This window comes from Tamandua tetradactyla, chromosome Y (assembly GCF_023851605.1).
Source record: "Tamandua tetradactyla isolate mTamTet1 chromosome Y, mTamTet1.pri, whole genome shotgun sequence".
Classification (NCBI taxonomy): domain Eukaryota; kingdom Metazoa; phylum Chordata; class Mammalia; order Pilosa; family Myrmecophagidae; genus Tamandua; species Tamandua tetradactyla.
In genome coordinates this window covers 16277656-16303801 of record NC_135354.1, presented here as the reverse complement: position 1 = coordinate 16303801, position 26146 = coordinate 16277656, and the positions used below count along the sequence as shown (strand labels likewise).

At 32.6% G+C, this 26146-nt stretch overlaps 1 protein-coding gene across 6 annotated transcripts in view; it reads right to left on the bottom strand.

Moving 5' to 3' along the window:
* Positions 1-6910: 6910 nt before the first annotated feature.
* Positions 6911-26146, bottom strand: part of LOC143672602 (ubiquitin carboxyl-terminal hydrolase 9X-like) — a 179838-nt gene continuing 160602 nt past the window's right edge. For 4 of the 6 annotated variants that reach the window (XM_077147215.1, XM_077147214.1, XM_077147216.1 and 1 more), the window contains exons 34-45: positions 25813-25954; positions 22018-22768; positions 20589-20712; positions 19725-19950; positions 19031-19160; positions 15259-15444; positions 14633-14853; positions 14459-14547; positions 12433-12589; positions 12083-12295; positions 10603-10698; positions 6911-8541 (exon numbers count right to left, since the gene is read on the bottom strand). In XM_077147215.1, coding sequence (XP_077003330.1) covers positions 8407-8541; positions 10603-10698; positions 12083-12295; positions 12433-12589; positions 14459-14547; positions 14633-14853; positions 15259-15444; positions 19031-19160; positions 19725-19950; positions 20589-20712; positions 22018-22768; positions 25813-25954 — 2470 coding nt within the window. In that variant the 3' untranslated portion in view covers positions 6911-8406. Of the gene's footprint in view, positions 8542-10602; positions 10699-12082; positions 12296-12432; positions 12590-14458; positions 14548-14632; positions 14854-15258; positions 15445-19030; positions 19161-19724; positions 19951-20588; positions 20713-22017; positions 22769-25812; positions 25955-26146 lie in introns of those variants that run through there. The other 2 variants (XM_077147218.1, XM_077147219.1) reach the window with 2 other exon arrangements.

The following is a 26146-nucleotide window of genomic DNA, read 5'->3' as shown; positions in this document are numbered from 1 at the left end:
ATTAAGATATTAACAAAATAAAAACTGAGTTTTTTAGCACTGGATAAGCCCTACAAGTAGTGCTAAAGTCAGTTCACAAAAAAGGAAAGTACAATAGACAGTGGATCAAAGAAAAAAGAAATAAGGACTTCTGGTCCAGGTAACTATTTCTGTAATCACAAATGTCATTATTTCTGCAAGTCTTTTTAAATATGTAACTCCATTTCTTACTTTCTACAGGAGCTAAAAGGTTTTGGACATGCAGTGTACCAAGTTATAAGTGGTAACAAGTATCAAAAAAGGTGGGAGTGGACATAAGGATAAAGGAAGTCAAGTGTGCTACTGAAGTCAAGTTGGTATCAAATAAAATAAGACTCTATATATTTAGGATCTTAATTTTAATTCCATGGCAACCAAAAGGAAAACATATTAAAACTATGTGCAGATAAAAATATATTATAGAAATGAAGACACTCAGTATAGTTTAACAAAAAATCCAACAAATATGCAAGTAGACATTAGCAGACTTGAAAGATAAAAAAGGTATTATTTACAAAGGCTAAATTGCAAAATGATATCAGAAAGTCCTACATCATCAGAAGTAATTATACATATAAATGGATTAACTCTTCACTCAAAGCCAAAGATTGGCTGAATGAATAAAAAAAAAAAAAAAAAAAACGAAATCAACTCTATATACTCTTTGGAAGAGAATCCCCTTACATTCAAATAAATGCATAAAGAGACTGAATATCAAAGGATAGGAAAAATATATATACCATGCAAGAAGTAATCAAGAGAACTTGGGTAGTTGTGCTAACATCAGATAAAATAGACTTACAGATGAAAAGATTTAACAGGGATAAAGACAGTCACTACATATTGATAAAAGGGTCTGTTCTAGTTTGCTAACTGCTGGAATGCAGTGTACCAGGAATGGCTTTTAAAATGGGGAATTGAATAAGTTGCTAGAACTTATTCTAGCTAAGGCATCCAGGGCAAGCTCCTTTGGTTCAAAAAGGCCGATGACGTTCAGTTCGGCATTTCTCTCAGCTAGATGGACACATGGCGAACAAGGAGGCATTTGCTAGTTTTTTTTTCCAGGTCTCTTGCTTCGTGAAACTCCCTGGGAGGTGGTTTCCTTCTTGAGCTCCAAAGGATGCCTTCTGGTGGCCTCTTTCCTTCTTGTGACTGTGTCTTTCTGAAGCTTTATCCAAAATGCTTCCTCTTTTAAAGGATTCCTGTAGAATGGGTGGAGACACATCTCCATCTAATCAAGCTTAATACCCACAATTAACTGAGTCACATCTCCATGGAGAGAACCTAATCCAGTTTTCAACCTATAGTGCTGAATAGGGATTAGAAGAAATCACTGCTCCCAAAAGATTGATTAGTATTAAAATATGGATTTCTAGGGCACATATATCCTTTCAAACCAGCACAGGGTCAGTGTGGCAAAGTGCAACAATTATGAATATATATGCATCTAACAGCATAGCCCCAAAATATATGAAGCAAATACTGAAAAATCTGAAGAAAGACAGTTCTATATTATTGGTAGAAGACTATATCACTTTCAGTAATGGAAAGAACATATACACATAAGATCAGTAAAAACAGTAAGACTAGAATGATATTCTAATAACCAAGACATTACAGACATATAAGTTTCTATAACAACACATTCTTCTTTTAGTGCACATGAATCATTCTTCAGGACAGACCATATTTTAGGTCATCAAACAAGCTTCAATCAATTTAAAAAACTACTGAAATTATACAAGGGGTCTTCTCTGAAGCTAGAAATCATTTAACAGAGGAAGAAATGCTCAGCTCCCTAATAAATGAAAATGAAAACCTTGACCTTGAAGAACCAATGGTAAGGAGGAAATTATAAGGAAAATTAGGAAATATCTTAAGCTAAATGACAATATAGCATACCAAAACTTAGGAGGTACAGCTAGAAAAAGTAAAACTTTTGGTTGAAAAAATATAGCATATCAAAACTTATGAGGTACAGCAAGAAAAAGTGGAACTTTGGGTTGTATTTATGTTAGAATGAAAATGAAAAGAAACCCATTAAAAATCTTTTATATACCATTTATTGTAAAGCTAAATTATCACTATTTAAACATAAAAAAAAGTAAAAGTAAGGCATATTTAATTTTTCTGAGTCTTAACTCCACATCAAATTTCCAGTAAAACTTCCTCACTGGGAGTCCATACTAAATGTATTGCAGTGAACTAGTGAAACTGATATAAAAAATTTTAAATTATAGGATTTCTTACTTCAAGCAGCTGTAATTCTTTTAATATAGATTCAAACTGCAATACTACATCATAGAGTTAATAAGCACCCATGAAGAATTTTAGAAAAGAAAACCAAGCTTTTCTATTCACTAATTTTCATTTTACAACTGGTTTAAGAGTAATGATGCAGAGAAACTGGAACCTTTATAACTTTGTGTGTGGGACTGTAAATTGTGCACCCACTACAGTAGTTAGGTGGTTCCTTAAAAAGTTAAACAATTACAGTATGACCTATCCTATTCCATTTCTAAGTGTAAACTAGGAAGAACTGAAAACAGGAACTTGAACAGATACTTGTGTACTAATGCTTTACAGGAGCATTATGCACAACTGCTGAAAGGTAGAAATAATGTGTCTATTAATAGATAAGTAGACAAAATGTGGTATACATACAATGGAATATCAGCTGTAAAAAGGAATGGAGTTCTAACATATGCACCAGCACCTGAAATCAAATCAAGCTGACATTAAAAATCATGATTCACTTAATATGAAAAATGTAGAATAAGAAAATTCATGAAGTCAATATATACAGGGGCTAACTAGGGAGAGTGAGCTATAAACTTCATCTATGAAGACAAATTTAAGGAAGGCAAATTGCACTTTACCTTTGAGATTCTGTGTAAGCTGATATAGCTAGAAAGGATTCATACTAAACACTTCAAATAGTCTGAAATAGAGTAAACGAACTACCTAATACTTTCATAAGGAGATGCTGAAAATGTTGAAAAGAACAAATTTAAGCAGGTCACTGGCTACTTTAAATACACAGCTTAAAAGGAAGTTCCCTCAATTGCTCTTTTTTTTTCATAATGAGGTTTTAGTCATTGAAAGCACACATTAATTTGTCTCAAAAAATGTATTAGGGCATATTACTTATAAAGAGTAATTGGGAAAACAGATTACAGATAACTTTCCCACCAGATGTCAAATAACCCATTTTCTTGGAACTCTGGGCAAGAACATCCTTTTTTGCTAGTAACTAGTGGACAGACTGTATATAAAGAGAAGGTAATTACGCTGAACCTTTGTAAGCAAATGAATCTTCTCTCTTGTTTCACTTAGCATATGAGATTTAAGCCCTAACCAAATAAGACTTTCCTTAGAATTCAAAAGAAGTTTATTCTAATGTTCAATGTGTACGGAAATATTAGATGAGAACATGATAAAATTAAAGACAGAAAAATAATTAAGAATTTCAATTCCTCATGCATATATTACCTAACGTACTCCATAGAAGCAAGCCTATGTAAACAGGAACCACAAATTTTTATACCCATCTGACTGAAAACAGAAAGATGAATAGTTATCATGATCTTCCAGGAAGATGATCCACCACCTTCACTTCCTCCATCACCTTCTCAAAAGGCTAAGAAATCAGTGTTATTTCATGTATTGGGAAAGCACTTTGAAAATCAAATATAGAGTCCTGAGACAGTTAAATAATTCTCATTTTAAAGCCTAAACCTTACAGAGTTGAGAGCCTTAATTAAATTGTACATAAAAGAAAACTGGAGGGAATAGCACAAAAAGCTCAAGACTTTATGGAAAAAAATTTCATTAATAATCTGGTGGCTCTTGTAATTTTCAAACTTTCTTCAGAAACCTTTAATCTGGTTAGCTTTAAAGACAATTAAATGAAAACAGGGTTCTGTATTCTATATATTACTAAACCAAGAGAAATAAGCAAGGTGAGAAAAAAAAAATTTCCAGACATAAAAAGAGAATATATGATGGAATATGTTACTGACAAGTAAGTTTGCATTGTGAAATAGTTTCATTTTAAAAGACTGAAGCTTAATTCCTGAAATTTAACACTCCTGAAATAAAGCTATGTATGCCTATTAATTGACTGTTAAGTGAGGTTAGCCTGAATTTTGTTCTTATAAATGCAAATTTATCTTTCATTTGATAAACCATATTTTCTTTAGAACACTTGAAGAATTGGACTAAACTGTTTTCAGAATTCAAATGCCAGATAAAACTACTGTTCTGTTTTCTCTTACTGAATTTTGTACATTTAAGGAATACCTTGTATAGCAATTATTTTTTTGCTATACAAAATGGCTTAAGAACAATTTCCCACTGAAATTTTATATTGTTATGGATAGTGAGATATTAAAATTTCACTTTAAAGGTGTACTACCAAGTGTAAAACTCAAAGTTAATTCTGGTATACGAAACTCTGCATAAATTATCAGTTTACGATGATTCAGTTGAAAATATTGGTGACTATGTAGCTTTTCATTCAGGTAGGTATACTCATATAGCTATAGCACTTAATTCTAACTTTTTAGATGGTGGGAGGAGGAATTCTCTACATTGCATAAAAATAGTCGTGCTTTAAAAAAAATAGTAATAAGATAGAACCCAATGAAAACTTAGGATACTTGTGCTGAGTAACCCCTGAAGCAACTCAGTTTTAGGAAGGACAAACAGATTTCCAAAGATATCATGTTTCAAAAGAATACGGCATCGAAGGAATTATTTTCAAGGTATCTAACAATGTAAATTTAATATTTGTTAGTAAACCTTGAATTTTCATTACAACTACTCATTTCTCTGGATTAATTAGAGAAATTTTGAAACAGCAAACTTATGGCTCTTGGTTTCAGACTATTCTGTAAAATCAGAAAGTGGGCTAAAAATAAGAGAATGTTTGAATTCTGTAGATATGTACACACTTTGCAAACACAAAATGAGGATTAGGGTGGAATTCCTTTATTTGTGAGTATTTCCCTTTCTTAATTCCCTTCAAAACTATTCCATTCTACTCCCATCTGCCTTTTGTTTAAAACCTTGTTTCAATTTTTATGAAAGGAAATATACCATCTAAGATGTGCCAATTTATAAAATCTAAGGAGAATATACACAAAAAAAGAGTGGTTCTATTGATTTTTAAATCCTGACAAGATGATAGTTCCTTTTGAGTATCCAGATTTTAAAGTAACATAAAGAGCCATCAGTTTCTAAAATATGCTGCACCTGCTTCCTTTTATAAACTGTCAGTTTGAAGCAAAAATACTACTTTAAATACAAATACAAAGTCATTTTTTAAGTACCACAAGTAGCAAATTACAAATTACATTTAGTATTTCTGCAGTGATTGATGACATCCCAAACCATGAAAAACACTACTTATTTAAGTTCTGGCTAAAACAATATGCTGTGGCATTTTTCCTTAATAATATGAAAATTGTCAAAAATGGTTGAGGAATTTTCCTGTTTTCATTTTTTCATCGTGTGTAGTATCATCTTGTGCCAAAATGAACCTTGTCCTAAGGATCTTGGAACGACCTATGTAATAAAATTATTTTTCTTTACCTGGGGTTGTAGTCTAGGCTAACAATGTGATTATGGTGAAGATGCTGGGTCACAATTATTACACTTTTATGTTTATTTCTATGCGTTGTTGTTTAGGAAAATTTGGTTGCTAGAGAAATTAGAAAGAGCAGCACCATGACTTATTATCAAGCTGTGTAATCAAATACTTAGATCTCACAGAACTAAACAGCTATTCACACGGACTTCGCAAGTGAAATATCTTCAATATTTACATTAACAGTCTACTATTCTAACAGTTAATATAATAATGTCATTTACAATTCTGCATGTTCCTTTTGATAGAACACTAATGAATCCACACCACACACTAAAATAAGGATATAAATGATTCAAGAAATCAGTTGAAGGAGTCTTAATCTCTAAATAATCTGTAGACTGAAATTTAATATGTCACTATTTTAGAGTAATACTTCAAAATCACCACTACACTTACATAATAGGATGCATCTTAATGAAATCTTCTACATCCACAGAACTGAAAAACTAATAGGCAAATAGAAATGATGTCCACAAATAAAAAAATACTGCATCACTTTTCTCTCATCTGTAGTCACCACACAGGTTAAGTTTTGCTCAAATGGAGGGGAAAAAATCATTATCCTTCAATTAAGGAGGTCTGTAAATTCATTCAAAGTAACCCAGATTAAATCTTTATTGAAAAGAAAAATGAAATTTTTCTTATTTTGGAAGTCAATGAACTTTTTCAAGAAAATAACATAAATGTAAAAATATAACAAGAAATATAAAAATCAGTTGATGTAGTACTTAACATAAATGGTCCAAATAAAGTAACCTATTTCTTTAACTGGTATGGAAGCTTGTAATTTTAAGTAAAACTACGAGCATCTTTTCTCAGTTTAACGAATCTAGATGAAATGTAAGTTACATAGTTAAAAATAAAATCTTTTTGGTTTTAAACTCCTAAGTATTACAGAAAGCCTAGAATAGGATGGCTATTTATAGAGTACTGCAAATAATACACCGAAAGTTTTTTCTTAAATACCCTTACCTTTTAACTGCAACAATATCTCTGCTTTGTTCAGTTCCAATTACAGCCATTTTGTCAAAATTTTTCTTATTATCACTTGTGTATGCTCATTAAATCAAAAACAAAACACACAAAGTACAAGATTGATTGTGTTACAGAATGTTTGTAGTGCCCAACATTTTGATTTTTTTAATCCTCTTGAATCTTTAGTAAAGCCTTTTTTTTTCCAAAAATGCACAAAATCTCAATGTGTCTGAAATATTGAAATCAGTGTCATGGTAAGGCATGTTATGCAAAGAATTAACTTTAATGTGTAGTCTTGAAGATCAAAACAAAAGATTAACAGAAAACCAAAACATACCACAGGACAAATTCTTCTTAAATCAAATTCTATTTGTGAATTCAGCAAAATAATTTCTATAAAACAAAACAGCAAAATATTTAAATATACAGAACAGGCTGTATCTGCTTGCAGAGATATTTGGTTTTTAGACAGATTTCAAAAAAATACACACATTCAAGTTGCTAATACTCTTAAATAAAATATTAACTTATGAGTTTCTTGGAATCCTTAAACAACTGTTTACTTCAAAATGTATCTCAGAATTATATAGTGTAACTGGAAGTTTATTTTTAATCAAACCTTTTATTTAATAATAGATATCTGGAATAGTGGAAAAGGAGCTAAGACAATTCTTGTTTTCAAGTAACATTGTGACTGAATAGAAAATCAGCCAGACATTTTGTTACAATGGAATTTCAAAATACTATGGGATTTTGATGACATTCACTCCACTGGGATGCAGTAGAAACAATTTTAGAGGAGTTACCTATAAAACTCTATTTAAAAACAAAATAATACCAAACATAGTCTCCCATTAAGCTCCTTACTTCCTGGCATAACAAATTTTGACAATTTAAAAATTCCTGTTATCCATACTTTGATGTTCTTCATTGTGTCAAGAGACTTGCTGTCAGAACTGCCAAACAATAAATGAGAAAAAAAAAATAGGCAACTGCAAACTATATATTTCCCCTTTTATTTTTTATTTATTCTAGATGTGAGAAGTAAAAACTTCGAGCAGCAATACAGCTGTCACTTGGGACAAATGCTGTCATTCTGGTAATTTTTTCTTCATGGCTACACAAATTTGGTGGGAAGCCATGCTAAATGTTACAGCATAACTATAGCTTTAAACTGGTTAACCAAACAACAGAATAAAAAGGCAATGAAAAACATCTTGAAACAATGTTATATAACCAATTTTCCATATCAACTTAGAACTCAAAAGTTACCTATCAGCCTTATATGGCTCCAGTCACAATGAGTAACAAGAAACTACTGGTATAGCTGATACAGATGCAGTCTTGTACATTACTGCTTTCTTTCCTAAAAGAGTTAATCCAGCAGTCACAAAGAGGGTAGTACTGGTTGCAGACTGCAACTGGACAAAACAAAATAATTTTTGTTGCTTTTGCAGATCTCTTAATCTCCTCAAACGGTTTCTTCCTTAAGAATGAACAATCAAACATTAATATATTATATACACCTTTGCCATTTATACAATTAGCATCAGTCACTTATTACAAAACACTATACAGCTTCTTCTGTAGGTGGCTTATATAATGACAGCAAATTTCTGCAGCTGAAATAGTGAATAAACTCTCAACAACACGTCGTCCAGGAATAGCTTGTCTCTAATTTTAAATAATAGCCAAATAAAAAGTTTTGAATATAAGGCCTGAGTGCATGATCTTAAAACTAGTTAATTATGTGGATGTCATTAATCCTTTGTTTGAGGTGGGGACATTTCCTCATCGCCTTCATAATTTTCTTGTGCTCGTTGGCCAGTTCTTTGAGGGTTGTTCAAGTGATGTGCTGCAGGCCCTGTATATGGCTGTCCATTCACAGGATTATTCTGAGAGAGACAAAGAGAGCTATGTGTCAAATTTTTCATATACTAACTTAAAAATCATGGGTGAAAGTTTGTTTAAAAGGAGATATTTCTTTTATTTCTAGGATGTATTTTTATAAAATTCCTGTGCATTAGGTGTAAAAAGGGAGCTAGTTTTAAAAATCAAAGCTAAAGGAAATACAATCCTTAAATCACCATCTAAGAGCATTATAAAGAATACATCAGTCTGTGGTAAATATGCTAACATGACATTTGTAGCAAGTTATTATGTTTTGCAACAAGAGGCACCATTAATATACAGAATGAAAGAATATTATACAGAATAAGATGAATATATTGTCTTTGATGTCTACTCAGCAAACATAATAATAAGTCTATTTCTTGAAAAAATCAGTTTTTTCCAAGAAAAACTATAGGAAATTTACCTATCATACCTTCAAGGCATGTCTCATGAATTCTACAGTAGTAACACTAAAAAGAAAAAAACCAAGTATATAGCCTGCGCATTTATAAGCATAGTTGTATCATTAAGTAAAACACTTAAGGTAATTATAAACAACTAACATTGCTGTGATGTAACAGCTGAGTGACTATCACTAGACTCTATGAGTAAAATCGTAACTTAAAAATCCACTATTATGTCTTAAGGCAGAGGAGGCCATGTCATAAACAGTGTTTTGAGTACAAACACATATTAACTGGGGAGATGGTAATGAACTGTAATTTTATCTTCTTAAAGAAAGTATACGAAAATTACACAATCTACAACTGTTTTGCTAAGACAAGTGGTTTTCCAAGTGTGGTTCCTGGCTCAGCAGCATTAGCATTACTTGGAAACTGGCTAGAAACACAATTTCTTTGGTGTCACCTGGAACTATTAAATAAAAAAATCCTTGGGATGGGCCCTTTACCTCATGTTATCAACAGCCTCTTCCCAACATGAGTAAGTCAGAATGGGCATAGCTCAAATACCCCTAAAGAGTGGAGGAAAGATCAAAGGTGATGGTAGAGTTACGCAGAGAAGGTAGGGTTTAACAAAAGAATGATTGTTGAATCATTATACTGATATTTTTTTTTAGTCTCCAGTACCTTAGAACAGCCAGAAGTAAAAACCTAAAATTGTGGATTTGTAATCGATACCAAACTCTGAAATCTGTTCTACATTGAATTATTGCAATGTGCTTTGGAATTTATTGCCTTTTAGTATATATGTTAATTTTAATCATTTTATTTTATTTATTTAGTATATATATTATTTTTCACACCCATACACAGAATTTCCTCTAGCCTCCAAAGTTTTGGAGCAGCTAGAAGGAAAACTCTGAAATAGTGGAATGGTAACCCATAACAAACTCCATTAAATTTGTTCTGTGTACTTTGAAAATCATTGTTTTTTCTTTGCATTTATATTTAACAACACAGAAGACCTGGGTTGGGACCAGCAGTGTTTTAACAAGTCCCTCAAGTGATTTTGATGCACATTATAGTTTAAGAATGGCTTCTTTAAATGATCAAAATCCATCATATTTTTGGCTTAAATCTAGAATCCTCCCAGAAACTTTCTCCATAATCCTGCTTCAAAAACGAAAAGTTCCTGTTTTATAATGTTCATTCATTTATGAATGTATTTCATTTACCATTTTTTTAAGTTAGCTATCTATGAAAAGATCAAGCCAAAGCCTCGATCTTTTTAAACAGTTTACTGCCACTGAACTGTGGAACAAAAGCAACTGAGATACTCTTAACCTTAACACTTAAAAACCAATAGTTAACATTATGTTGATATAAAATATCCTAAAATTTTAGTAACTATAGCTAATAGCAGATGAGAGGTACTAGGCAGAAAGAGAACTACATGAGCCCAAGTTGCAATCATTCCTCCACTGGACCTTCCTCCAACCATTCTTCTTCTGATCATTTTCCCGAGGATACCCTAAATAATCCCTCCATTATTTTATATCAAAGATGACAAGTTATAAAATATTTAAGAAAAAGTTTGATTACTCTTTAAATAAAGCACAAAAGTAGGCTTTGGAGATAAAACCACATGCAATTTCTGTTTACCTGTTGACACTGAGATCCAGGTGAATGGGGATATAGTGAAGCATCTTCAGGTGCAGATGATTCATGTTCATCTGGGGCATCTTGGTCATTTGGCTCCTAGTTTTTAAATATTTAAACAAAGAATTTAATTAGACAAGCAACTTCAAATTTATTTTTATCTAACTTTTAAAAATCCTCAAAAGCTGACCTCTTCAAATGGCTTTTCTTTCACTGTAGGTAAAAATTTTTACAGTAATAGAAGAGGGTTTAGCTCTTGCTAAATATATGATTTCACGATCATTGCTCTCCCCCATAAGTTGGACATAACATCCAGGAATGAAAGTCTCCCTGGTGACGTGGGAGATGACTCCCAGGGATGAATCTGGCCCTGACACCATGGTTTCAACGATTTTACCCTGATCAAAAGAGGGTAAAGAAGTATAACTAATAAACTATCAGTGGCAGAGAGAGCTCAAATGGAGTCGAGAGGCTACTCTGGATGTTGCACTTATGCAAGTTTCAGGTAGACCTCTCTACCTATCAAAACCTGCCAACCCCTGATGAGGACCATTAAAGAACACGTAGGGCAGTATATAAGATTTCACAGGGTCCCATGCACTAGATCAACTTTCTAGAAACTACAACCTCCAGATCAAGTCCGGAAACTTAGAGGGCCCACTCTTCCCAGAACATCAGATCATTTCATCTCCTAACCCCATATTAGCGACAGACCCTTCTAATACAAAGAAGTTAGAATGGCCATAGCCTACATGCCCCTAAAGAGAGGGACAGAAAGATCAAAGGTGGTGGTGGAGTTATACAGAGAAGATAGGATTAACAAATGAATGTGATCGGTGAATCATTAAATTGATATCTTTTAGTCTCTACTTCTAGAAACTAGAAGTAAAAACCTAAAATTGTGGAATTATAACTCATGTCAAACTCTGAAATATTTTCTGCAACTAATTGTGGTGCTGTGAAATTTATTGCTTTTTGTACATACGTTATTTTTCACACATAAAAAAAGAAAAAACTCAATTGTGATGATAAAAAAAAAATTTAAGCCTTCTAGCCTCTTATATATTGGAGAAGCTAGTAGGAAAAATTTTAGAGGATCCTATGGTAGCCCATGACAAACTCTGGGATCTATCCTATAACTATCTGTTGAAGAGTGTTTTGAAAACTATTGCTTTTTTATTTCTTTGCTTTGCACATATGCTGTATTATACAAGAAAAAAGTTAAGAAAAGTTAAAAAAAATACATATATTATATATATGATTTCAGGAAACTTCACAGAAGTTTCTCTAAAAGGAAAACTCATTAAGAACAAATCACATAATATTAAACATTAAAGCACACAAAACTACACCACCATTATTTTCTCACAATCAGTACAGAATCAATATGAACACTGGCCTATGATATAAAGAGTTACTTTTCTTTCTTTCTTTTCTATCTGCTACCCACTAAGGGCTTTTTTTTTTTTTTTTTTTTTTTTACCTCCTCTGGACAGAGTTCACAAGCTTTGGCAAGTGTCATCCTAGCACTATGTGATCTCTCTAAGAAGTAACCATTTGATGTTTCATTGCTTTGAACTGGAGGAGACCAATTATTGTAAGTGTATTGAGGGTTGCCAGTGTAAGGTCTTCTTTCAAGTTCATCTCCAAGCCATTCCACTGCCCAGGTCCACTTTCTTTTAAGATCTCCATTGCCCTTCAAAAGAAATTTAAATTTTACATGTAAAAACATTTAGAATAATTTTCAATGTCAACTTCAAATTTTTATGATTCTTTTTTTTGAAAGTTCTTAATTCTGACTCATATTTATACAAAATTTTAGGTAAAACTCACCTGTAAGATTTGGTAAGCAACAGGACAATTGCTAAATAAAGCTACCATACACTTTATACATTGGTATGCTCTTTTCTGATAGTGATTCTTAGAGCGTTGGATTGTATCAAACAGCCCATCTCGGTCATCAGGGATTCCTTTAAGTGCATTATGTATTCTATAAAAAGACCACATGTAAAAATATATAATATCCAATAGTAACTAGTATTTATTAGTGCCTATGTGCCACTCAATGTAAGTTTTTGAGGTAAGCCATTAACCTAATTTACCCCAGATATCTGCAAACCCATTAACCGGAAGAAAACAGGTACGGAGAGGGTAAGTTTCTTAACCAATGCTATTAGAGCCAGTAGGCCTAGGAACTACCTTACACCCTGACTCCAGAATCTAGCTCTTACCAAAGTTTTATCTGTCCAAATGATTTTGCTATACTGTAGTTTAAGTATATAAATAAACTTAACTTAGCACACTTAAAAGTAATGGGACTTTGTTCAAGTTTAAATGAAAACTATATACATTTTTCAAAACTGTGGTAGTTTAGAATAATTTAGTTTGATTTAATTAATTTATAACACTGAATAAGGTTCACTGACAATGAAATGTTGATTATCATTTGACTCAAAATCTAATAATGAAAAATCATCCCTGTAGGTTAAAGCAATTTTCCTTGTTGATAGCATATTTGGGCTGATTTGCTGATGTTCTAGGTTTTCAGTTCAGTTCCAGTTGATACAACCCAGCATTTAATATAGTGAATTGTTTGTGTTGTTCTCCCCATTAACCAATTTTAAAATTAATTATGGACAAAAATGTGCTGTCTTTCATTGTACCATTACTTGGTCAGCAAGTAATTAGAAAAACCTTCTCATTTACACCATTTCTTTTATTTAGTAGAATGTAATCATATTTCAAGTCAATTTTTTTCCAGTACACTCAGTACCTAAATTTGGCTTTGATTACATCATATCAGCAAATCTTCAAAGACCAATCATTTGAGACAAAAAATAATATGCTACTTAACCTGAAACAATGTTCAGGTGTTTTCTGTTTTTATGATTTGGCTTTAAGTTAATGAACTGACAATATTTCTACCACATCATCACCATTAGCATTAATTGCTATAAATGCCATTTTTATCACCATTATTTTTGCCTGTTTTGTTCTATGATTTGTAGAACATGACTAGCACATAGCAGATTCTCTACTTCTAGAAGATGAATAAATTTTATTAAATAAATTGAATGTTTATTAGGTGAAAAATATTTTCACGTAACAATAATACCTTACTAATATCATTATGCTAAAATCCACTCTTTCACACATTTAATCAGCGTTATACTGTTACTCTTAACACATATTTTAGTGAAATAAGAAAGCTAAGACGTGACAACTATATCGACTATCATAAGTCCCAAAATATATTATACATGCTTGTAATTTTCATTACAAGAAAATGAGAAAATTAGATCCCATTTAAACAACTCTTAAAAAAACCCGCTAAACTTCTCATTAAACTGAAAAAGGTACTAAATAATAAATGACCAGTCTGGAACTTTGAAATAAAAATAAAATAAAAATAAAATTTTTATTAGCAACTGATTTTTGCGTTAATATTATTTTTACATTAGTTGTCTTTTTGAAATCAAATATGGTAAACTGAGTGGTAATTTGAAAATATTAATTTAATGATTTGTCTTTAAGCACTGTTTTTTTATGCTTTTATAAAAAAGAATTCTTAAGTTTTGTTTTCATTGCTAAAATGACTAATCTAAAGGATTCCTAAAATAGTATTAAAAGAATTGAATTTCAAAAAGCATTAAGTGTAAGAAAAAATTACTAATAAATATGGAACTGGGGCATTCTGAGAAAAAGATAAAAATTTAATAACTATGAAGAAAGGTGGGATTTTAAATTCTTTTTAAGAAAAAACATTTAATCGAATTTGAAGAGCTTTATTTGGCTAGAGATAATTTCATTTATTTCTAGAAGCTGGAAAATTATCAGTATCCCTGGCAGCAAAACCTACCTGTGAGTCTGCCAGGAATCCTCAATTAGTAAAATTTGCAAAAGTAGATCCAAATATGGCCGGAGTTCATAGGTATATGAATATGCAACCTAAATATAGGTAAAACATAGTGAATTACTTATTAAAGGACTAATGAATCAAGATTATAAGACATGAATATTTATTCTTTTTAACCTGCCAAAGAAGTTCACCAAGGACAGTAGATGAGAACTGCGGATTCTCCCAGGAGCAAAAACGAAGCAATTTGATGGTTTCTTCAGAGTTGCTACAGTCTTCAATAATTTTCTTCACATAACTCGTTCTCACAAATAAAACATCTGCCACATTCTGCTGAATTGGCATTATAGGCTGTGATAAATTAGGGTCACCAAAAGGATTGGGAAGAGCAGGATTACCTAGAACAGATTTCATCAATGAAGGATTAATAGAGTTCTCCACAAAATCAAAATTTTCCATTAAAAAAAATAACTTAGTTTAATTAAGTTTCCTAAGCACACATAAAGAAATCATTATAATGACCAGATACTTCCACATAACACAATGCAAAAATAAAAATACTGACACTATGGATAAAAAAAGTTCAAGTTAAGCCGACTACTTCATAAATTTCATCACTATTGTTAACACAGCATAAAGGTCCCTTGTAGATATGTAAAAATGCTAATGAACTAAAAATACATATATTAAAAAAACATGGATCTTCAAGCTCTTATTACATCTTCAAAATTGCTCCAATGAAGTTTTACACTAGAGTGGCATTGTTTTAAATATATTGTAAAGAATGGAAAATGCTATTTTACCATTGATTGCAGACTGCATTCTTGATGAGACATTGCAACAGCGGACCAGCTGAGACACTACTGAATACAACTTGCCTAATTCAGCATACTGATATTTGATTGGAGGACCTGGTCCTTCATCTAAAGACACAAGCATAAAGGTAGCAGGTACATTTAATTTCAGAAGCTGTGTCTTTTCTGCCATACCTATAAAAAATAAGGGGAGAAGAACAGTAGGCAAGTGCTTCATTAATTTAAAGATGCAATTATCCAAAATAGTTGCCTATAATTTTTTATTAAAAGCTTATTCCATTTGTTTGGCATGCAGAGAATACAGACAGAACAGAAAACAACAATAATTTAAGTTAGATTCAAGCATTATAACTGAGAGGACATGATCATGAATATATAATTCTAGTTAAACTGGGTTGTAAGGAAAATGCAATTTTAAAAGCCTAGAGAGATTGGAGGGGCTCAGTCTACAGGGCAATTCTAACAAAGAAAGATGGAAAAAAAAGACACTAAATTAAATGAGAAATAAAATTTTTCTTGTAAACTGAGACTCTTCTTGGGAAACAAACAAACGAACAAAAAAGAGGCCTAAATTTGTTCTTCCTACTTTCTCATTGCCCTATTTCCCTTGCTTGCTTGATTTCCTTTGCCATTTTTTTTAGTTTGAAACTAATGAAGGTTTTCACATTACTTCCTCCTTGTTTAAACTCTTTTCCTTGGATTCCCTCCCTATTTTCTTTCTACCTCCGTCCACTTTTCCGAGGTGTGATTTGTGTGTTCCTCTACTTTTGTCTCATAAAACTGGGTGTTTCCAAAATTTCCCATTCTTATCACATTGTTTTCTTTGGGAGCAAATTTGCTGCGATGGATCTATTTATACATGTAATTTAAAATTCCAGACACAGATACATCACTGATTAGTGAATTCTCTACTGAACTGTCCAATACCCATTTAAAATTCAATCTGTCCAGACTTGTTTCTTCTCCAGTGTTTCCTCTCTCAGTATAAGGCATCAATAGTCTCACAGTTGGTCAAATAAGAACTGTGGCCACCATTTTTACTATCTCTTCCCTGCCCTCATCCCCAAATATTTAATCACTTTTTTCTTATTTAAAAAAGGACACCACTTTTTATTTCTCATAAAAAGTTCTTGAATGTGTCCATATTTATCTTCAGTATTGCTATTTCCCTAGTACAAAGCCACACTATGTTCTGGGTTCATACGATAAATTTTTTTTATGTCTCTGGTCTTACCCAAAGCATCCATGTTATAGTGGAATTATATGATCTTGTTAAAGTAAAACTCTTTATAACCTTGTATTAGTTCATTACTGCACTCATGATAGAGCCCTGACCTCCCCACAAGGCTTGGTAAACAATATCAATAGAAAATCCTCTTAACCACTCACGCCATTCGCTATTTTTCACCAATTCAAGTCAGACTAAATAATTTCATGTTTTTCCAATTCATGTACTTTCCAAAGCCCCACTAAGTCTTTGTATCTGCTACTCATTCTGTATACAAGTATTATAAACCAACCCTCATTTCACTTTTCCAAAACAGGTTTCCTTACTCTATAAGTCAGGTATTCTTATGATGCATTACATTACACATTGTGTTTTCTCACATATCATAACAATCTATATCCCATTAAACTGTCTTATTCACAGTTTATTAATTACACATTACCTCAACATACAGGTTTGCAATGACTTCTGTAAACCTCAAGAAGCTCTACCCTTTTACTTTTAAGGTTGGTGTTACAACTCATTTTGTTGGGAAGACATTGACTGGTTTGACAGGAGTTTATTTACAGTTCTCATTTATTCTACTTAAAGTGAATAATCATGCTTCATCATGGACATATTATGTTTGCTTAAAAAGTGGTGTCTTAAATTTTACTGGGGAGGTTAAATAATTTCTGATTAATTATACTGCTGTCTTTTAAAATCTACAAAGCTCTGAAATGTAAAACATATCTATTTTAAGAATTTTATATAAAAATCTGCAAATCTATATTCATTCCTTGCAGAAAAAATTATAATTAGATTGTATTATTAATTAATGCAGTGTGGTTTATGTATTGGAAATTAGATCTAAGGTATGAGCCAAAAAAATACAACTTTTGTGGGTGCTTAACTTTCGTTATTTTTCAGTTAAAATCAAAGATTTTACTTCTGCTTATTCAAGCGATACCCACTTTCTTCTCACAGTAAATATTCAAGAATCTCAAAAATAGGAGAGCAAAGAAAAGGAAAACAAACTCCAGAGGCATAAGCAAAAGGAGAATGAAAGGTAAATTTTTCTGTTCCAGGGGCCACAGTTTATTAGGTGACTAAAAGTACATCATAGATAACACTTGAAATAAGAATGCCTAGGTTCAGGACCTGTTTTGGGTATAGCATACTTATTATTCTAAAAAAGTTATACAAAACTATCTGTTAATCTAATTTACCATTTGTTTTCTGCCCCTTATGTCCCCCCAAACCCTAATTTACTGAACGAATTCCCCTCTTAAAAATCTGACCATACATATATCTATTATATTAACATCACTAAGATTTTAACTAGACTACCTCTCAATAAACTATATGCTTTGGACTCTTGACACACTAACACTTGAGTCATCAGTATTCATGTTCCATAAATGCAACTCTAGTAAATTTATTTCTCCTTTCCCCTCAATAAACAATTACACCCAAATAACATCACTGAAAATAATGGAATAATATTTGATGTGCATATTTCTAGCTGACCCTCCATTCATTCAAAACAAACTGCCTTAGATCTACTGTGCAAGGTGTTGATTTCAATTTTACCATGCAGCTTAAAAAGCTATCGTGTGGGCCACGGTGGCTTAGCAGGCAGAGTTCTCACCTGCCATGCCGGAGACCCGGGATCGATTCCCGGTGCATGCCCATGCGAAAAAACAAACAAAAAACGGTATCAAAAAACTAGAGAAGGTGGTGCAATGATAGTTCATTGGTAGAATTCTTGCCTGTCATGTAGGATAGCTGGGTTTGATTCCTGGCCCATGCATTTCTCCCACCACCTCCCCCGCCAAATTATCAACAAATAAAACAGGACTGTCACATGGATAAAGAATGAAATGTGAGGCTCAATGTACAGCATACAAAAAAAAGCACACCAGAGAAAAGCTTGGTGCAGTAACACAGCATGGCATAATATTTAGGTAAATGTCTTAAATTTGGAATAGAATAAATAAACATAGAATGCGAGAAAGAACATGCTACCCACCCTAAGAAGGAGTGTGTTGATAATGACAGAATTATTAACTGACAGCAATATCAAAAGATGAATTTAATTACTTTATTATGACTTATTTCAATTTAGTTTGTTTTAATGAAAATGTATGTACAAATAGGTTCTTTTGGAAAAGATTCCTGAATCTGACAAGTATCATGACTGCCTAGGCACCTTTAGAAAGTATGGATTCCTTGCGCAAGCCCTGAGCTGAGAATTCTGATTCAGCAGTTGTGAGACATAGCCTGGAAATGAGTACTTTTTTTTAGAAGATAAAATCATGAATCAGTTTGACCTTAAGGACAATCAGGGAAATAAGAACATAAATAAACATAAAGTACAAGATGAGAAGTTACTTAAAAAAGATAAAATTTGCAATGGATTTTAAGAATATGAATAAGGAATAATGTACTTCTTTTAGACCAGATTATACTTAATCACTGGATTAAAATATCTTCATCATTTCATTTGCATTAAAAAAAAACAATGTATTACAAGAGTTGGGAAGTTCTTACCTAGATTGGCGTACATTACAAACAGATTGAAATACTGTTGTAAATGACGTCCATGCTCAGAAACTTCCCTTCTAAGGAGATTTAGTACTGCTCTAAGTAAGTGATCACTCAAGCTTAAGTTATCATATATCTGAAAAGGACAAAACATTAGCTTTTTTATCAGTAAGATGATGCAAAACAGCATATTTCTATTTGTAGAAGAAAGGGATTTTGTTGTATATGGTTGAGTTAGGCAGACATTTCTGGAAGGACTAATTACATAAGAAACGACTACATTTATTTACTTTTGGAGATAGAGAACCAAGAGCTGGGGAAGATTTCATTGTTAAACGTTTCATACTGTTGCATTTGTAAAAAAAAAGAAAAAAAGAAAGAAATTCTTACATTACAATTTTTCAATTAAAAAAGCTACTTAACAAAAAGCTTAAATTTAACTATTGCAAAAGTAAACCCTGGTAACTTTCTAAATAACTTCAAGTAACTGGAAAATGGAAGAAATTGCCCTTAATTCTTCAAAATACCCAATATTTACTATTCATTACTATCAAATAATTTTAGGAGAACTCACAAATATAATATCTTCCAAAAAAATATATATGATAAAACATCAAACAGATGTAGCTGCTAATTAGAACTTGGAAAAACAGAAGTAGCTTTTAAACTTTCAATTACAGAGGTAAAGCTACACAATTACCTGACTAGAAGGTCCTGGAGATGTAAAAGGTGAAGAACAAGGTCCATCTTGCAGTGAAAAATGTGCAATAAATACTATAAGTTTTGCAAAGGCACCTCTTACTTCTGCACTTGGGCACTCGAGAAGGTATTCAGAGAAGCGATTTGAAACATTAAAAAGGACATTATGAGCAAACCAAAAACGTACATTCTTGCTATGACGGAGTAGAATGCACAGGGCATCATACCTAAAATAGAAAAACCTATGAATATCAATTAACTTACTCTGATTCTTCCAGTGAAGTGATAGGTTTCTATGAACGAAATTAAGATGAAAGATCCTCTCTTTAATTCATGGAAGATGGTTCTAGTACTATCAGATTGACAGATGACGACTGTGTCTTTATTTAAACACATCTGACCAAAAAATGTGCTTAAATGAACTGGAGGAAAATGTTTATAGACCTCTACAAATCAATTATCAAACTCTTTTGAGTTCACATATATCCCTTAATATGATGAGAAAAATTAGTGTCAAATCAAGGCATTGTAATGTCCTCCATAGTTTTGTAATTTAGAAACTTAAAATCTTTTACTTTTAATCTTAAACCAGGACTTCATCTAGTGAAACTAAATATTTTTCAAATATTTTTCAGATGAAAGAGCATAATTAGACTAAAAGATATGATAAAAGTTCTAATATATATCTAAAATATGTAGATGATTTTTTATTTAAAAACATAATCTCAATAACCAGTTATAATTTTGAAAAGATTCTTCTCATTAACATTGTTTTATACTTATTTTGAATGAGTCTCATGGCTAGAAGAACAAAGCAGTATAATAAATACATAAACTCAAGTATAAATATTAGTAAAAAACATACCAATCACTGGCAGGACCTCGGACTATTTTTTTAGTGTGAAATCCAATAGTGAAGAGAAATCTAGCTGCAAGCTGAATACTAATCATAGTCATTTCTTCAGCTTCAGGTGATAAGTGATCTTGTCCTTTAAATAAAAAGCATATATACAATCAAACACATACCTATTTTAAAGCACCATGTTTACAAACAACAAAAAAACCTCGGCTAGCTAAAAAAGTAATCCTTAGAACCCCACTAAACTATATTTCAAACTAAAGCTGAAGTCAAAACTGTTATAAATAAGTAAAACTTCCTATATATTTTTACATATCAAGTTCTAAAAATATTGGTCAAAGATATAGTCATATTAAATGTTTGACTGTGAAGTAATGAACCCCCAAATAGTGAAACATCTAAAATGAAGGTTATGATTTTGTATTAATATGACACGTCATATTAATGCCTAATAAGAAATTTCACAAATGGGAGAGGACTCCCAGGGATGAATTCAGATCTGGCACCATGGGATTAACAATCCTATCCTGACAAAATGGGGGAAAAGAAGTGTAATTAATAACGCATTAGTGGTAGAGACAGTTCAAATAAGAGTTGAGAGGCTACTCTGGAGAATGCTCTTAAGTAAGCTTCAGGAAGACCTTGCTGCTTATCATAACCTGCCAACCCCAAACCGGACCATCCCAGCCAATCCTAAAGGACACCTTGGGCAATATATAAGATTCCACAAGGGTTCCAGGCACTAGAGTAACTTTTCAGAAACCTACAACCTCCAGATGGGTCCCTGGCCAGATCAGTCCTGAAACCTAGTCCAGCCTCTGCAGAGTATCAGATAGTTTCATCTTCGTATCTCATATTAGTGATAGACTGATCCAATATCAAAAATTTAGAATTAACACAGCCGAAACATTCCCACTGAGAGGTATACAAAGATCTAAGGATGATGGTGGAGTTATACAGAGAAGATAGGACTTAACAAATGAATATGAATGCTGAATCATTAAATCGATACTGAGATGCTTTTAGTCTTCAGTTTGTAGAGCAGCTAGAAGTAAAAACTCATGTCAAATTCTGAAATATGTTCTACAGTTAACTGTGGTGCTATGCATGGAAATTTATAGCTTTTTTGCATATATGCTATTGTTCACAAAAAAGAAGGAAAAAGAAGTTGTGATAATAAAGAAGTATATAAGATCACTAGCCTCTTATATTCTGGAGCAGCTAGAAGGAAAAATATGAGAGGACTGCATGGCAGACCATGACAAACACTGGGATCTGTCCTGTAATCACTTTTTGAAGAGTGCTTTAGAAACTATTGCTTTTTGTATTTCTTTGCTTTGTATATGTTTTACTATACAATAAAAAAGTTCAAAAAAATTCCATAAATGAAGTAAGAATTACTCTATTATTAAGAAGGTAAATTCAAGACACTTACCTGGAGCAGGGTTTAAATAAACACCATTACATATAAGCAGTTTTTTCACAAACTGAAAATATTCTAAACTGTACTGCATTCGGTTATGCATGAATTGTACATTTTGTTTTCGAACACTTCTCTCAATGGCTGATGACATAATAATCTGATGGGGTCGTGTGATAGTAAGCTCTGATATATATTGCACGAATTCATCATCTTGGTCTATGGTGTCCATTCGTTCATAAAAAAGTATGTAAGCATTCCACCACCTTTTCTGCCGTCTGTATGACATGCGCTTCATCATGTGATCAAATACTTCTCCCATGTATTCTCCACCAAAACACTGGTTTTTCATTTCTTCATCATCATCCATTTTACACTCTGTTACATCTCCATCATCAAATTTATACCAGCAATTTCTTTCACCATTTTTACCATTCCTCTGAATGATGTAAGAATAATAATGCCCCCCACTTGCTTGACCGCTGTGCACAAGTACACCTACAAGCCTGTATTTTGTGCTAGATGCTGTTTCACTTTCAGACTGCTCATTCTGTTGTATTATCTGAGTCTCTGGATTTATAGGATTTCCTTCCAGCTTTGCAACACCGGCTACTGTGTAAGGTTCCATATCCAACTCCCTTGGAAATTCAAAATAATCATTGAATTTGATTGCACATTCTCTTTCCCAGTCATAGTCGAATCGTTTCAGTTGGATAGCAAGAACAGGAGGCAACTTCTTAATTAACAAACGCTTTACTGTATCAACCTACAGCAGACAGAGAGTGTAACTTTATATCATCTAATTCACTCAAATGAAACATTAACAATACAAAATTTAATACTTACCTAAAATCTTTTACAAATGCAAAGTAAAAACCAAATAGTACCAATATTAAATATATGCAAATGTTTGCCATTTGTGCAAACTGCAGTGATTAATTATAAAGATATACAGGTACTGAACTCTATATTGCCGCTGTCATCTCACTACTTTGCTGTCTAAAAGTTTACCTTTTCACTAAGAATACCATTTGTGGAATGATTTCTAAATGTTGTGTTAGTTAATTTTTTTAATTAATAAAAAAAAGAATACCATTTGTTATAAGCAAACAAGAAAAAAGTAATAATATTAGCAATTAACAGTTATTGGCATTTAGGTGGAAAATAATAAAATGCACACATATTAATGCACTTAATCCTTACCACCCTTTTAAAAGACAATACTCTAATCTCACTAAGTTTCAGACTGAAGGCAGCAGCAGTGTGGCTTTATAGGTCAATATTTAAATGGCATTGAAAATTTGAAAAAATGAAAGTTAATTTGAAACGAAAGGTGTTGCGGTCCAGAAATAATTTTTTACTTAGAGTACTTAGAGTATGGCATGTATCTTTAAAGATTCATTATGATTCCATCCCACAGGTGTGAAGTTCACAAAGATAAAACTAACAAGGTGAATCTGAATATCGGATCTTACAGCTAAGAAACAAGTGGTTGTGAAGCTCTGCCCTGATCAAGGTAGAGAAGTCAGATGCTTCAGGGTTCTAACTCTAAACAAAAGCTTCGAACAACCAGCAAAAACTGGCAGAAACATCTTCTTTCAAAGTTGGAAAAACAAAAGTTAGGCAGTAATAGGATAAGCACAGAATTTTTTTTTAAGTCCACTAAGAGCAGGATCTTCTTTTGCCTCTCTGGCTGTCCAGTCCCTGACCCCTTAACTGGCAGAGTCATAGGTGCTCCTGGTGCTAGAGGAAATATATCTGGGAGCAAGTATGTCTGGCCCAAACTGTTTGGTGGGACCTGAGGGAGACACTGTTCTAAACAGGGCAGCTCAGGGAGCTCTCCAACAGAAATCTGTGGGACAGCAGTCAAGTCAGCCTGCCTTGGACTGCTGCTGAAGGACATACAGTGCAGTGTCAGAAATTGAGAATTCTATATTCTCAGGAAGAGCAGATATTTGGGTCTTGTAAATGGTGAAATTGCCAGGGCCACATACACATGTCCAAAACAAGACACAGATGCAGGAATGATCAGAGATCATTTCACTATGGATTGCAGACATTCTTAAAACTCATATGGATAAGCCCTCAGAAAATAATCTGCAAAGACTGGGAGAGCTCTCAGCAACTTCTCATTGTTTTTTGCTGTTTGTTTGGCACCCACCATAACCCCACCCTACATCCCCAGTTAGTCCCTGGCATTCAAAGCAAACTCTGTAATAGCACTAGTTTGATACAAGGCACCTTAGAGTCTAAATTTCAGCAGTAACATAAAATTCAAAAAAGGTTACATAACATACAAAGAACCAGAAAGCAATGGCCCAAACAAAGAAGAGCATTAAAGTTTCACAAACATCATGAAGAGAACAAGGCCTGGAATGTATGAGGCAAAGACCTTAAAATGATCCTAAATACACTCAAAGTCCTTAAGTAAAATATTGCGAAAAACTAAAGTAAGGTAGGAAAACAAAAGATGAACACAAAGAGAGTAACAACAGAGAGGTAGAAATTATGGAAAGGAGTAGCAACTAAATCATTTGGTATGAAGAACAGAAAGAAGAATGAAGAAAAATGAACAGAGCTGAGGAATATGAGTCCTCTTCAGCTGTACCATAACATGAATTGTGGGAATCCCAGAAGAAGAGAAAAACAGAGTGGATATTCAAAAAAATAATGGCTGACAACTTTCCAAATTTAATGAAAGACATGAAAGAAAGCCACCCAACAGGAACAACAAATTCCAAGCAAGATAAACCCAAACAGAATCATGTCAGCATATTTTAACCAAACTGTGAAATACCAAAGTAAAGATAAAGAGATTTTGCTAGCAGCAAGGGAGAGGTAATGTGTCACACACAGGGAACTTCAGATATTCATAGCAGATTTCTCACCGGGTTCCAAGGTAGTTAAGGTGGCAGTGGGAGGACAAATTTAAAATTTGTACAGCAAAAAACTGTCAACCAAGATATTTATATCTGGAAAAACTGTCTTTCAAAAATGAGGAAGAGATTAAGACATTCTCAAGTAAACAAAAGTTGAGGATGCTCTCCACCACCATTCTGTACTAATTGGCCCTACAGGGGCCAAAAGGACATTATTAGGACATATGACAAAACTGGATTACAGACTATAAACTAAATATAAATGTTAAATTTCTTGACTGATAACTATACTTAAGGTAGTTCATGAGTCAACATTTTTGTTCTCAGAAAATGTACATAGTAGTGTTAACAAAGAGCATGATTTACACAATTCACATTCAGAAAATGGACTGATATACAGAAAGATGGGTAGGATGAAAGTCACATGTGCAAAATGCCAAAATTGGTGGGTTTGGTTATGGTGGGAGAGGACCATTTCTGGAGTTCTCTACACTGAGTTTGTATTATTTTTGTAACTGACCTGTGTACTTAAAATCATTTCAAAATTAAATACGTTTTTAAAAAGGGATGTAGTTGTGAAATTATCATGTAACTAAATAAAATAAAATGGCAATCTGCCTCAGGGCAGAAATGGAAAACAACCTGAGTAATTTTCAAATTACCACAAACAGTGATTTTAAGCTATTACTACTAGAATTTTCCCCCTAATTGCAGCAGTTTTCTCTAATTCACAGACTTTTCTCTCATTTCTTGATTCCTATCAAACCTTTGAAACAAGTATCATCTTTATTACTCCACTACAACTTAATAAAGCTCTACTTAACATAGCAAAGTGGAGCAGGGTAAATCTTAAGGAAGAACACAATTTTAATTTCTTACAATTCTCCTAAGTATAATAATAACTAACGAAAAAATTCTAGACAACACATACCTTTTTATTACATTTTTCACAATGATATGCATTTGCACCTTCCAATAAATCTCCTTTGATGTATTGTTCCAAAGAATCAAGAAGGTTTTGGTGATTTCTAACGTCTACATTTAACGTTGTAAAAGATTCTTCACATTCGTACCTAAAGACATTATTTAGGAAATGATTCCCAAAATTTATTTTTCAGGTTTCTAAACATTATCTTTAGCTATGAACTTAATGAATAAAAATATACATTTGCAATGTATCATGTCAAATCATGCCAAAGTATGTTATTAACAAATAAGTTATCCTTTTATTCCTCTACTTTCAACTGCGCTGAACTAGGTTCTTT